At 51.0% G+C, this 14,851-nt stretch overlaps 1 protein-coding gene across 2 annotated transcripts in view; it reads right to left on the bottom strand.

The window, feature by feature from the left end:
* Sh3gl1 (SH3 domain containing GRB2 like 1, endophilin A2) overlaps positions 1–14,269 on the bottom strand; it is a 31,698-nt gene extending 17,429 nt beyond the window's left edge. For both annotated transcript variants that reach the window (XM_026404339.2, XM_026404340.2), the window contains exon 1: positions 14,087–14,269. In XM_026404339.2, the coding sequence (XP_026260124.1) occupies positions 14,087–14,131 (45 nt within the window). In that variant the 5' untranslated portion in view covers positions 14,132–14,269. The remainder of the gene's footprint in view (positions 1–14,086) is intronic.
* Between the last annotated feature and the right edge of the window lie 582 nt (positions 14,270–14,851).

Here is a 14,851-nt window from a genome sequence, read left to right as displayed (position 1 = left end):
GCTCCCCTGTGTCTGATGCCCAGCAGTCCCATGGCCCCAGGGCCTCTTCCTGCTGCCCCATCACCCTGCCTGCACAGCAGTGAACCCTAACGCCCTGTGCATCCCTCTATCTGCTTCCAGCCCGGCAAAGAGATCCTTCTGGCAAAGAGACCAGACGTGGGGCTGGTGCACAATTTCTCCCAGGACACAAGGCCCACAATCTGCACAGGAGACTAGGGGACCCAAAGGGGACAGACAGCTGCTGCAGTGCAAACTCAAAGTACTTAGCAATGCCCTGTGATTGAGATTTTAAATTTTTTGCAAAAGAAAAGCAGCCCTGTCCTCTGGTCTTCTCCCAAGGCCTCATTTTGCTTCTGTGGCGTTGCTCTGTGCCAGGGTCTGGCGCAGCCACTCCCTGAGCTGAGAGCTATAGAGTCTTCTAATCTCTCCCAAGTGGCCAGGGTTCCTCCAGCACCACTGTTGCTCTCTGGAAGGACCGACCCACAGACAGATGCTGCCTGGCCCTTGGATGATGGGAAAAGCAACCTGGGCCTTCCCCCTCCTGATGGCCCAAGGAAGTGCCCAGGGTGGGGTCGCTTGTACTGGAGACTTGGATCCCTCCTTCTATCCTCTTCCTGCACCCCAATCTTGCCCACTTCAGAGCCTGTGGCATGTGTGAACCATTCGGGTTCCCCTCCCAAACGAAGAGCATGGTTGCTCCCCATTATGTCGGGAGCTGCCACATAGCAGCTGAATGCCCCCTCGCTTTGAGCAATGGGAATGTGGAGACGTGGCAAGCCAACCATGCGCTGTGAGTGTGAGCATTCTGAGTACACTGGACTGGACTGACGATGCAGCTCTCTCTGGGCTGTGCATGTATGTGTGTTCCTTTTGCTTGCTCTGTCTTTGATCATCACACAACACATGAGATGAGCCTGGCCTTCCAAGGTCAGTCAACCTGCTGACCTGTAAGACATCAAGAAGCTAGACTCACGCCCCCTGCAACCTGGCCCCTTGCCTCATCTGAATGGCTTCTCCCCAAATAAAACAGGGTTCAAGATGTGCTCTTTCTCTTTCTCGCCTGCCTTACCTCCTTTGTGGGAGCTGGGTCAAAGGAATTGTCATAGAACCCAAAGAAAAAGGTATTTCTTTGTCTCTGTGTGATTATTTTGTGCCAGCCCAGTTCACTGGGAGTGACCTGACTGGTTTAGTCGTGTGTCGCGACACTCATAGGCGCATCATCATCAGCCCTATTTCAATTATAGCCACCATCATATGCGTCTGGGATGCTCTTCTGGCCTGGGCTGATCCACTCTCAAGCGGGAGGGTGACTCTCCAGGGCTAGAGTCAGCTGACTGGATCTATCTTTTTAAGGTTGTGCTTGTTCATTCAACAAGTATCTCATTATTTTTACACGTCCAGCCAGGTGAGAAAAGAACAGAGATAACACAGGCACACACTAACGATGCCCCCAGGTTATAGAGGGAGGCCTTCAGGCTCGAGACACCTGGTGTTCTGGGCAGGGAGAGGGCCACAGATGCGCCACAAAGGCGAGGGTCTGGCACTGGCTTTGAAGGAGGAAGGAAGAAAATGTGAGGAAAAGGAGAAAGAAGGGGACATGGAGATCTGTGCTAGTAAGGGCTGGCTCAGAAACAGCCCAGACAGGATTTTGAAAGGTCCACCTTGAAGACATGGAGGGTCATTAAGAAGAGTGTCTGGCATGAGCCTCCAGCATTCTTCTGTCAGAAGAAGAGTGCCACCAAGCTCAGGATGGCCCTAAGCATGATGGATAGGATTGATAGAGGGGTTTCTGGGTGTGGGGTATCCTCAGGGTTGGACAAGAAAGATCATTTTCTGCACACATCTGAACACGTGGCCAGTTTCCACAATTCCACTTAATTCATACTAACTCAGTCATTAAATTGGAGGTTACATGGGAATGGAGCCCATACACACTTGGCTACAGCTTGAACTTTAAGTGTCCCCTAAACACCCACGTTAAAGGCTTGGTTCCCAGCTTGGGGCTACTGGAAGATAATGGTACCTTTAAGAGGTAGGGCCTGGGCCAAGCGAGTTGGCTCACACCTGTAATCCTAGTAGCTCAGGAGGCTGAGTCAGGAAGGATCGCAAGTTCAAAGTCAGCCTCAGCAACCGCGAGGTGCTAAGCAACTCCATGAGACCCTGTCTCTAAATAAAATACAAAATAGGGCAGGGGGTATGGCTCAGTGGTCCAGTGCCCCTGAGTTCAATTCCCCAGTATCAAAAAAAAAAAAAAAAGAGGTAGGGCCTGGTGGGGCCCTGGCTCCTTGGCCAGGAGGTGAGCTGTTTTGTTCCACCACATGTTCCCTGCCTTGCCACAGGCCTAAAGCAACAAGCCAACCCAGCAATAAATTGGAACCTTCCAACTCTGAGCCAAAGTAAACTTTTTTCTTTAAAAAGTTGGCTCCCTTGGGAATGTTATAGAGACAGAAAGCTGATTAACACTGACCATTGCTCTCAGAGGAAACATGCTGTGGGCAGGTACCTGCTGGCCTCTGGTCACTCTGTTTTTGTCAGTTGATCAACACATGATGTTGTTCTGTACGCTGACCCCACAGTCAACAGTAAATCCTAGTGCTCATACCTGAGGCTTTTCTAACATTAGTGCTTCCTTTTTGAGGCTCATCACGGTCCCTAGCCCTCAGGGATCACATTAAACAGCCAGCCAAAGTCCCCAGAATGTGAAAAACACAGCACTAAGAATCCTGGTTCACAGCATGACAGCTGGAACAGCTCAACAGCGCTGCAGCCTGTGGCCCTAGCTGGAAGATATATGGAAGATAAAGTTTTCACTACTCTGTGCACATCCATGAATGACTGTGAAAGAGCTTGAGTGTTGATTTGGGGGCTAGGATACATTTCAGCAAGAAAGTATGTTTGAAAATTCTGAAAGAATAACAACTAGGATTGACACCTACATGATCCTGCCAAGGCCCTAGCGATGGAGGGGGAGGGGCCTGGGAGGGTACAGGTGCACGTTCTTTCTGCAACTCAGTTTCCCTGTGCAAAGCAAAACTGGACATATGGGTTCTGGCACCTGCACTAATGGAGGTCTCAGCTGAAAGCAGCGTGGGCACCTTTGGTGTACCCCAGGTCCATCTCTCTCTGGACCAGAGAGCTGATCCTGTGCCTGGGGAGCAACCCCCAGCTGGCTATACCCCTCAGGGACACACAGCACAATGGGATGGCTGAAATATCACACTTCACAACTGCTCAAACATGTGACACCCACCAGTTCTGGGTCCAAGACTTTCCATCCATAAACTGAAAAGCTTTTTTTGTTTGTTTCCAGGCTAGGACCACTGAAAACCTGTATGGTTGTATTAAACAAGGTACAGCTCTAGGGAAAACTCTCCGACTCGTGCCCAGACAGCCATAAGACTGCTCACCACCCTATGGCACGGAAGAGCCCAAACTCAAGACATCCCAAATGTCCACTGGCAGAACGGACCAAGGCTTGGGCGTGACTCTTGGAGGGGAGTTAAAGAGCCATGGAAAAGAACTGGAGCAATGTGGGCTGGTGCAAACAGCTCACAGAAAATGCTCAGCCAAGCCCCAAGCCAACTGCAGGGTACCACCCAGAGGAAGCACCACACCACATGTTTCTCTGCAATGATCCCAAGCATGGTGAAGGAAGAAGGCAGGGGCTAACACTGCCCCAGCACTGCTTGTTTTATTTTAAGCAGAATGATGTGAACCTGATTATTTTTCTGGCCATTCCTTAGATTTCTTTGATGTCTGAAACACCTTATAACTTTTCTCCCCCCTGCAGTGCTATGAAGCTGAACCCAGGACCTCATGCATGCTATATCCCTAGTCCTTTGTAAACTTTAATGATGCTTCTAGGCCTAGGGCAACAGAAACAACACCATGGCAGGCTGGCCAAGGCACCTTTTTCCTAGTCCTGCTTCTCTGCAGCACTCCTTGTGGGCTTCCCACCCAGGAACCCCCAACACTCCAGTGCAGAGAAGGCAGAGGGGCCTGCTGTGGCCTTCTACCCCTGTACTGGGCAATATAGGGACAGACAGAACACTTGGGTGCCCTTGCATGCGTGGGGAGAGAGCCAGAGGGGATGGAGGCTTCCCAGAGAGCCTGCAACTGTGAGATTAAAACAAAGAAGCCAAGGGAAGAGAATCCATGACCGCATGACCCCGAAGTGTCACACAGGCCACCCAGCTGTCAGAGGATCCACAACAACTCAGATTCAAGGGTAACATGCAGATTTGACTAAGAAGCAAGAAGCAAAAGACTAACCCAGTAGTTTTTGCTTTTTTTTTTTTTTTTTTTCTTCAGTGCTGGGAATAGAATCCAGGTCCTCACACATGCCATGTAAACATTCTACCACTGAGTTACATCCTCAGGCCTTTTTATTTTATGTTGAGACAGGGTCTCCCTAAGAGGCCTGGCCTTCAACTTGCAATCCTCCTGCTTCAGCCTCCTGGAAGCTGGGATCACAGGCATCTGTCATCATGCCTAACTTATTGGTTGGCGCTTTTTTTTTTTTTTTTTTTTTTTTTAGTTTAGCCTTTCTAAAGGAATAGCAATGTGTCTCACTCTCAGAGAACATGCACACGGGAGGCCTTGATGAGGATGATGGACAACCTAGGCCAGGGCAGGCCAGGGCATAGAGAAATTCCACCCTAGATTCCTAGACTGCCATTTCCAGCCACAAAGCCTGGCTTTTAAAAGCCAGCACTGCCTGTCCATCTCAAACAGTCAGGACTCTGAGGGCTCAAAGTGAAGGACACTTACCTACCTTTCTGCCACAGTCAGCTCATGGCAGGGTTGAGGAGGGACTCTTGGGAGCCCATGTGTTATAATTCCCATGGTGGGGGAGGAAAAAGGACCGAGAGGGCTGGGGTTGTGGCTCAGTGGCAGAGAGCTTGCCTAGCACGTGTAAAGCACTGGGCTGTATCCTAAGCATCACATACAAAAATAAATAAACGAACAAACAAACAAATAAATGTATTGTCTCCATCTACAACTAAAATAAAGGACAGAGAGCTCCCTAAGGGTTCTTTCCCAGAAGCTTTCTGTGAACAAGTCTCTGCTCACTGCTAGGGTCAAGACCCAGAAAAGCCACTGGTTATCATCCTGCTTAAAGAAAACAGGTTTGACTGGGGTTTACTGGCAAAAGTTACTGAAATCATTGGCCATGGTGGCGTTTAGAATAAGAAATCAATGTGATAACATCATTGACTGACAAGCCCTCCCCCAGGCACCAAGGACTTGGCCACAGCCAGGTTTACCTGCAGCCATAGCTGTCCTCTGAGCCTTACTCAGGTCCACTGGATCTCTTGAGTCTTCATTTGAGACTGAGCAGGGCAGAGCAGTAGGCATGAGAGAGTAAAGAAGAAGTGCAGCCCTGTATCTCACAGCATGTGTGTGAGAGGCAGATCCATGAACTGTATGGCCAGGACACTATTTCTGCTGCGGTTCTTCCTGTGCTGCTCCTCTGGCCAGGAGGCACTTGAGGGGGGGGGGGGGGGGTCGGTTGGTCACTACTGCAGAATCTAACCAAGAAGAGCCAAGAGCAGGGCATCTAAGAGGACCAACTGCACTGTTTTGCTGCTGCTGCATTTGTTGTTCCAGTTACTACTACTGAAAACACAGAGTAAGACCAAGATTTCTTTTTAAATCCATTTAAAAATCGAACTTATTATAAAGTAAAAAAAGCCAAATTAACCATTGTGCTCAAGTTACAGCACAGGCAGCAGGTGAAGAGCCCTGGTGGTCACTTCTTTTTGCTGCAGGCCATGGTGTGGTGGTCTACACTGGTGCTCAGGCTGAGGGAGGGGAACCAGCAAGTCAGGGCCACAGGTGGGTGGGAGTGTCACTGGTGACACTGGGACTGGGAGAGATTTGGAAGTCAGGTACAGAGAGGTTAGTGGATACCAAGGAGATAGTAGGCCAAGATAGAAAGCAAAATCCAAAGAACCCAGGGGAACAAGCTGGAGGGGCCCAGAGAGGGAAGTCAAAACAGGGCCAGGCGTGGTGATGAACACCTGTAATCCTAGCAGCTCAAAAGGCTGAAGCAGCAGGATCACAAGTTCAAAGGTAGCCTCAGCAACTTAGCAAGGCTTTAGACCAACTCAGTGTGACCCTGTCTCTAAATAACATACAAAAAAAAAAAAAAAAAAAAGGCTGGGGATATGGCTCAGTGGTTAAGTGCTCATGAGTTCAATCCTCCGTACTAAAAACAAACAATAAAACAAAATGTTGGGCTGGGTGAGGTGGCACACTCCTGTAATTTCAGCAACTGGGGAGGCCGAGGCAAGAGGATTCCGAGTTTGAGGTTAGCCTCAGCAACTTAGTGAGGCCCTAAGTAAGTTTGCAAGACCCTGTCTCAAAATAAAAAATAAAAAGGGTTGGAGATGTGGCTTAAGAGCTTAAAGCACTCATAAGTGGTCACTGAACTGTACCCAGGCTCAATCCCAGGTACCAAAAAAACAAAACAGGCCTCGGTGTGGAATCTGGGAGGTGGGGTGTCAAGCATAGTGAGGTTAAAGACAGGCCTTAAGTCTAAGAAAGGGCCTGGACCTGGGGAGCAGGTTTTTGGAGGTTAGGGCATGATTTATCTTAGGGAAAATTGGAAGTGAGGAAAATACCCTCTCCAAGGAGGCCTCGAGGCTGGGCAGTCCTAGGAACTCTGGGCCTGGCTCCTTCAAGGAGGAAAGTGGAAATCTTATCTCTGCTCCACAGGGCCTGCTTGGTGGGATCCATGTTACCAGGCTACTTAAGACACCAGCCAGGCCCTTCTGGCCTCAGCTGAGTGCAGGTCATTCTTGGTCACTGTGCCTGGAGTACAAACTAAGGCAAAGAGAACAATCTCTGAGCTTTGTAATTTTTTTTAGACTAGTTGGACTTGTTCCTGACCAAGTTCTCAAAGATCTTCTCAACCACCCAAGTCCTTGGAACTCTGCCAGGACTGAGCAGAAACCAGGTCAAGAGAGTAGAACTGGTGTTGGGATGCCATTAGGGACACTGTGGGAGGCCCCACTGGGAGACAGCCCCACTCCTGCCTGAGAAGGAGCACACCAACTTGACCTGGTTATATGTAATTCTGATGAGCCTGTGGGCAAGCCATTACCCAGTAGGCCCCACGCCTGGCACAAGGTGCCCAGCTTGGCCTGGCCCTCAGGAGCTGCTGTCTGATGGGAGAAGGGCACAGCTGGTGCAGGACAGGACTGTGATGTGGGTGGGAAGCCAAGAGGCCAGCTGCTCAAAGGGGAAGATGCCCCTCCAGCAGGCAGTCCCACGAGATGTGAGGGTGAAGGAGAGGCACAGGGCTTTACAGGCAGACAAGAAGAGGACAGACAGTGCCACCAGACAGGAGGCAGAGAACATGGGCATATAGGGCTCAGAGTACAGCAGAGCAGACCAGTTTGACTATATGTGTCACCCAGAGAGGAAGAGGGTGGGATTGAAAACTGGGACCCAGGTAAGGGCTTTAGAAGGTCCAAAATGCCAGAAAACAGCTAGCTTGACTGTACCCCAGGCCCCCTGGGGACATTCTTCTCTTCTTTAGGGGCTGCTTTGCAAGGCTATTGATCCTTTTAACCAATATTCACCGAGTTCCTGGGACAGGCCAGGAACTAAGCTCAATAAGGCTATAGTGGTGAGCAGAAATACTTAGATCTGTCTGCAAAGAGCTTATAAGCCAGTGACAAGGACACTGAAATACTCAATCCCCAAATCTATCTGCAATTTTGAGCCAGGATCTCACTACTCCTGAGACCAGAAGGATGCCCGGGCAAGGGCAGAGGCGGATGGGAAGGACAGCCTCCCGCCCTGGAGCTTCACTGGGTGTCTAGTACTCCCAGAAATCACGATATCTGCCAGGACTGTGAGCCCCTGCAGACACCCACGTAGGGTGCTGGGGTTTGTAGCCAGGTGGGGATACTAACCAGCCACAGTCCTGTAAAAAGCGGTCAGTGGGCCAGTGCTGAGTCAGGTCCAGGAAGGAAACAGCATCTATTTTCCGGCCCTGGTGGGGAAGTGTCCGCATGACCCCATGCTCAGGGCCCAGTCAGCAAGTTTTTCTAGGAGCCAAGTGGAAAAGGAAGACGCAGTCATCCTCTAGGAACATGCGTGTGGGGCCCTGTGACTGCCTAACGGGAAATGAGCAGAAACGAACCCCAGATGAGTGCTCAGGAAAAGTGCCTGCCAGGCCTGGCTGCACGGAGCGGGTGGGGAGTGGGGGTAGAGGCAGGCACCAGCTGCTAAGCAGCCTACACACTCTCCCCCAGCTTTCCAAGGACAGCTCTGAAAAGGGACCAGAAGAGCCCACCAGGACACTTCCCAGGTTTGTTTAAAAAGCCACGAGGGGGGCTGGGGATGTGGCTCAAGCGGTAGCGCGCTCGCCTGGCATGCGTGCGGCCCGGGTTCGATCCTCAGCACCACATACCAACAAAGATGTTGTGTCCGCCGAGAACTAAAAAATAAATATTAAAATTCATTCTCTCTCTCTCTCTCTCTCTCTCTCTCTCTCTCACTCTCTTTAAAAAAAAAAAAAAAAAAAAGCCATGAGGGGTTGATAAGAGAGGGTGTAAGGCCCTCAGTGGGCCTGCTGAGCTCCTGACCCCCATGCTCCTGGGGCTAAAAAAGTCTCAAGAAGCCTGGAGGCCTACTGAAGGAACCCTCCTAGGCCTTAGAGACCTCCAGCCCGCAGCAAACAGAAGGGTAGGAGGCAATTTTCCGTTCCTCCTTCCACCCACCTGCTACAGTGCCAAAATGTGCCTTGCCTCTGAAAGCCTATCAGGGAAGCTGGCTGCACGTTCCAAATTAAAAACTAACTTTCCTCAGATCAGATCAGTTTCAGAACATTGGAGACAAGGGAAAAGGAGGACAAGGACTTAAGTAGGAGCCAGGACACAACTGCAACCTAGGTCCCTGGGCCAAAGGCCACTGGACGCAGACACAGAGGTCAATAGCAGGTCTGAGCTGGATGGGCCCACATGAAAGCTTTTTTGAGGAACAGGAGGAATCAGTGTGCATGACGAGCATATGGCCAATTGAAAGAGAAACTGGGGAGCTCATCCCCAAGTGCACTAGTACTCCCATGGTGGCTACCCCAACAAGAGGCTGATGGATAGGTGAGCATGGGCAAACGTTTTTGAGGACCTTTCTGAGTCTTTGGTAAGTCTAGGGTCTGAAAGATATGATACGCCCAATTTCAACAAGGGAAGAGGGAGATACTGTGAACCCCTCACCTAGCAGGCTGTGATTAAGTGGCACAGGACTATAATTAAGCATGGTGGGGCTTGGTGTTAACACACCCAGATAAGCAGGGCGATTAGCTCTTGCAGAGCTCCAACCAGCCTTTAGAGAACACAGGATTCTGAGTCAGAAGTGAACTTTTGGCTCTCGGCTAATATGTGGCCTAATGTACAGCAGTTACACGTGGCAGAAATCAGAACAGGGGCTGCGGGTGTGACTCAGTGGAAGAGTGCATGCTTAGCAAGCTTGAGATCCTGGATTCTATCCCCAGCACCCCAAAGTAAAAAAGAAAATAAGTCAGAACAGGGTGACCATTCAGTTGGGCTTAAGAACGGGAGTGGACAGGAAGCATGCTGGGTCACAGAGCCTCCTGGCTGAATCACAGTGGGCCTGGGAGACAAGCGGGAGGAGCTGCTTTTACAGACAGGGCCAGGAAGTGGTGGAGTTTAAGGAGCCCCAGGTCTTCTTCAGGGAAAAATGGTCTCAAATGTCTTCCCTATCTCCACAGTCCAGCAGCTCAGGCCTCAAACAGTGACTGTTTATATTATTGTGCAAGCAAGAGACAGAAAGCCACATAGGGAAAGCGGGACCTACCATCCATGTATTCCCCTGGGGACCTCATACCACAGCAAGTGCCAGGTCATTGTGGCTTCTTGCCAGAGTGGACTAAACTAGTTCCCCTCAGGCATGGACATCACAAAGGCAAAACCCACTCCCTCATCTGCTGCTTGTGCCTTCCGTGGGACAGGGTGCTCCAGAGGATGGGGTGCTCAGCACAGCCTTGGGTGCCTGGCCCTGACCCTCTTTCCAGATGATGCACACAGAACTCTGAATTGCCTCTCTCCTGGGGCACGGGCTGCACATTTTGATTCACATAGAAGCAAAGGGATACGAGCTTCACATTCCATGTTTCTTACTAATAAGTCAAGCACTTTGCTAGGAAAGCCACAGCTCACATCCACAAAGTGAGGTCTGAAAAGCTGGTCTATGCTGGGGGTGGGCCTCAGTAGAAGAGCGCATGTGCCCCGCATGCACAAGGTCCTGGTTCAACTGCCAGTACCAAAAAGAAAAATAAGTCAGAGCAAGCAGAATTTTGGGACATTCTAAGACACCAAATTCTCCTTACCCTGCCTACTGCTTTTCTCATAGGTTAGGGTCCAGAGCCCCCAGCTTCTAGGGCACCCTTTAACCCTCAAGTCTCTCAAAGGAAATATGAGCTTTTCCCCCAGGCATGGACCCTGGGTCTAGGAAGCGTCCAACATACCTCAAAGCCATGAAAGACAGACTGGGGTAAACTCAGTATGGTAGAGCACTGCCTAGCATGGGTGAGGCCCTGAGATTTGATGCCCAGCAAAACACACACACACACACACACACAGACTTTTAGCTCAGACAGATCAATCTTTCCTTTCAAACTGTCTACCTCCTTTCAGGCAAAAAGGGGGCAGGGGACATCAGGCCAGCATTCCAGGCAGCTGCCAGGGCCATCCCTAGTTGCACTCACAAATCTCCATACAGCCTGGCCACAAAAAACAATCAGGAAACCAGCAAGCAGTTTAGGTCTGAAAGTAACCTCACCCAAACACATACTGCTCGAAGAAGTGAGTTTCTGAGTTTCCATCTTGCTAGTAGGGTTTTAAATATGTACATAAACTTCTGACTTCCCTGGAAATACTAAAGACCCCAATTCTAGATGTGCTGAGGAAGTGTGTTTCCTGGGCACTAGGGAGGTGACTTTGTACTGCTTGCTCTTCTATTGATCCTGACTTCCCCTGCCTTGTAAATAAAACCTTGTTACAAAATTCCCCTGCTTGAGACAAAACTGCTTCTGAACCTGACTCTGCTGGGTGACGACTGGAACAAGATCTGCTAAGGTGGTTACCACACCACCAAGGAGAAGTCACAGACTTCAGTATCATCACAGCCTCACAGCAGGAAACCCAGTTTCTCTTTCTGGGCTCAGGTTCCCCCTCCTCCTAGCTTCTGTTTCTCAAGTTAGACACTGTTACAAGTCTCTGAGATCCAGAATGTTTCCACTCAGGAGTTCCCAAGCTCAGCACTGTTGACCTTTTGGGGCTGGATGATTCTTGGAAGGGGAAATGGGCGGGCTGCCAAACATCCCATGTTGTTTGGCAACATCCCTGGCCTCTACCCACTCGATGTCATTGGTACCTTCTCCCCAGATTATGACAATTCAAAATAATTTCAAACATTTCTAGATTGAGAGGAAAAGAGTGAGAGTCATTCCTGCATAAGAAGCCATGACCCATACTTATACTACCTGAAAAATACCAGATACCAAAGGACACTTACGGTGTTCCTAAAGACCCGGGGTGGGGGTCTTAGGGGGGTCTAAAAACAAGCTTTAACATCTGTAAATTACCTAATTCTTAGGGAACAAGGATCTGCCATATGGAAGATACTCAGAAGCATCCCTGTAGCACTCCATCAAGTGTGATGGCCAAACATGCTCCCAGACACTGCTGATTTGGGGTTATAAAAGAGGAATACATTCACCTTAGGCCAGAAGAGTGACACCAGTCAAGACTCCTGGTTAAGAGCATGAAGCCTAGTGACACAGTGAGAACGCCATTGTATCAGCTATCACTACCGAAGGGAAGGAACCTCTTCTTGACAGGTGACTGGATTCTGAAGGCACAGGGTAGGGTCAAAGAGATTTACTGAGAAGAAAAGAAGCAGATAGATGTGTACAGCCAGATAAACAAGTGAGATGCCAGAGACTGTGAAAAATATTGCAGAAGATGGAACAGAGCCAGGGTGATTCCTGAGAACACAACCTGGTAATCGATTGGGAGGCTAAGACAGCTCTGTGAGGAGGCTGGGTCACCACAATAATCCTTTGGGACAGAGCTCTGGAATGTTGAAACAGTAAACTGATCCTAAACACCAGCACACACTGAACTGTGCTTTCCAGGTTTAAAGGCACTGTCACAGATCTGAATGCAGGCCCCAGGAAAGAAAAGGTTCTAGTGGTTGGCCTGAGTGGCCAGGCAGGTTCCTCTGGCATGTCTGTGTGGAACTGCATGGGCCACCAGTAGGGCCTGATAGCTGGAGGAGGGCAGGGCCTTCAAGACTTCCCTACATGAGGGTACAAAGGAATTCTTCCAAGATCTCTGGAGACATTGTCCCCACAGGAGGATCCAGGCCAGTGAGCCACATTCTAAGGTGCTTCCATTGGGCATGTGGGGGCTAAACGCCTGCCAGATAAGGCCCAACCCACTTAATTCCACCCTGCTAGGTTAAAGGGGCAGTACTCTCTGCAACAATCTTAAAACTCCTCTGGAATAAATCTTGCTTCATCTGCTGTCTAGAGATAGACCCCAAATATCTTCATCCTTAGACAACCACTGGGGTCCTTATATTTTCCTTCCAAAGGCAAAAGATACCAGCCACACGTTACTGGGAACTCATGTCTCTTCCCTTTCATTGGGCCTTTCCAAATTACAGATAGAGCTCTGTTTGCCTAAGGTCATTATTGGTTCTTCTGTGGAACCTGTACACATGAACTCCACACCCAAGATCTTTAACCTACAATGCATGGATCAATAGGAATCAAGGCATCTAGGGTTTCTTGGATCTGAAACTGTACACTGAATTTTACACTTGCCTAGTTTTCTTGGATCCACAGCTTTCCCCAGATTTACAAGCAGCAGATCTTAAACTTTTCAAAAAATCTGTTTCTATCACATGTAAAATACGTTTGGTGTTTGATTGAGCATTCTGTTTCTGGGAATTTATCCTGTAAAACCAAACCCATCCGTGAGTAGAGGTATTCACAGGTTACTCATTGTGGTACTTTTTGTAGTAGTAAGTTACTGGAAATAATATAGAAACTGTGGTCAACTTAGTGCAATGGAATACCATGTGCCCACTAGAAAGATCCAAACTGGGTGCTGTGGCTCCTGAGTTGTTCCAGCTACTTGGGAGTCTTAATATAGGAGGATCACTTGAGCCCAAGAATTTGAGGCCAGACTGGGCACCATAGAGAGATCTCCCTCTGGGGGGCAGGAGGAATTCCAAAAAACTCTAGGAATATGTTTTAGTGCAGAAGTTTCGGGAAGGGCTTCTGCTCCTTGAAGACACTGGGTAAGGTCTGAAGACATTTTTGGTTGTCAAGACTGAGGGTGCTCCTGGCACGGGACTGGTGGAGGCCAGGGATGCTCCACCACACCCTGCCGTACCCAGGACAGCCCCACCCCGGAAAACAATCTGTCCCCAAATGTCAACAACGCCAGGGTAGAGAAATTTTCTCTCCAAGACACATTTAACAAAACACAGGGTCTGGCAGAGTATAGGCTATCTATCACTCTGTGTGCTTTGCTTTTACAGGGAAGGTGGACACGTATTTGGGGGAAGAAACATGAGAATTTCCCCGTTTCTGGGGAGAGGAGTTGGCTGCCTGAGGATGGGGTCGCCTTTCATTCTACCCTTTCAACTTGGACCGTGTCCATCAAGAGGACTTTGGAAGCAACTCTCTAGATGCAAATGCCCCCTGCCCCTGGGCTCTCTGGCAGGAGCCCTGGGTCCACAGCCTCGCGACTTGGTTTCTTCGCCTTCTCTGCCCGCGTCGCGCCTTAGAGGGGGGCAGGAGGGCGCGGGGTCCACGTCCCGGCCAGCCTCTGGGAGCATCTCGCCCCGGCGGGGCTCTGCCGGCCCTTCCCAGAGACGGAGCTCCGGGGTGGCCCCGTCGGTCCCCGGCGCTGCCCTCCCAGCGCGGAACACGTGCCAACGCCGCCCCGGAGTCGCCGGCGACCCCGCCCGAGCCGAAACCAGGCCTGGCCCGCCGCTCGGCCGCCCAAGCCCCCGCGTCGGGCCGGGCCCCGCTCACCTGGCTCGCCTTGTAGAACTGTTTCTTCAGCCCCGCCACCGACATGCTGCCTCCCGCCGTCGGGCCTCCTGCCCGGACCCAGCGAACCGCAGGCCCCGCACAGATCACCAGATCCCGGGCGCCGCCGACCCCTCGCGTGCCTCCGCGGGCCCCGTCGGCGCCGCCCCCGCCGCCCGCTGGCCAGCTCCGCGCCCGCTCCGGCGCCGCCTCAGCCGCTTGCGCGCCCGCGCGGCCAGGATATTACATGGCAACCGCACACTTCCGGTGCCGGCCCCGCGCGCGCCCGGCCCCGTCTGCGCACGCGCGCCCCCTGCCGGCCCGATAACGCACGCGCACTTCTCCTGGGCGTGTGAAGCGAGCGGGAGAGCCTTCTCCGCCAACGAGTAACGCCGGCCGAGCCTAGAGAGGCGATGGGGGCCGCAGCGCCCCCGGAGTCCCGACGGCGGAACCAGAGTCCTGAAGATCTCGGCTTGGGGAAGGCGCACAGTCCTGAAGATCTCTTCTCCAGATGCCTGTCTGCTCATCTCAAGGAGGCCCAGTTCTCGGTGTATTCAGGCCCCATCCCCGCCCTGTCGCGTGTCCGTCTGTTCAAATTCCACGCCATTTGGTATTATTGCCCTGATCATAGCTGTCCACTAACCTTCTCACTGGCCGTCCACTTCCGGATTCTCTCCTGAAGTGCATTCCACACCAGGCAATCAGAAGGATACGTTCAGAATTCAATTCAGACCATCGGTCTTCTGCTTCAAGTCCACGCACTAGCCA

The sequence above is a fragment of the Urocitellus parryii genome, chromosome 3, assembly GCF_045843805.1.
Source record: "Urocitellus parryii isolate mUroPar1 chromosome 3, mUroPar1.hap1, whole genome shotgun sequence".
Lineage (NCBI taxonomy): Eukaryota > Metazoa > Chordata > Mammalia > Rodentia > Sciuridae > Urocitellus > Urocitellus parryii.
Note: the sequence above shows the minus strand (reverse complement) of the source record. Positions and strands in the feature narration are given on the sequence as shown.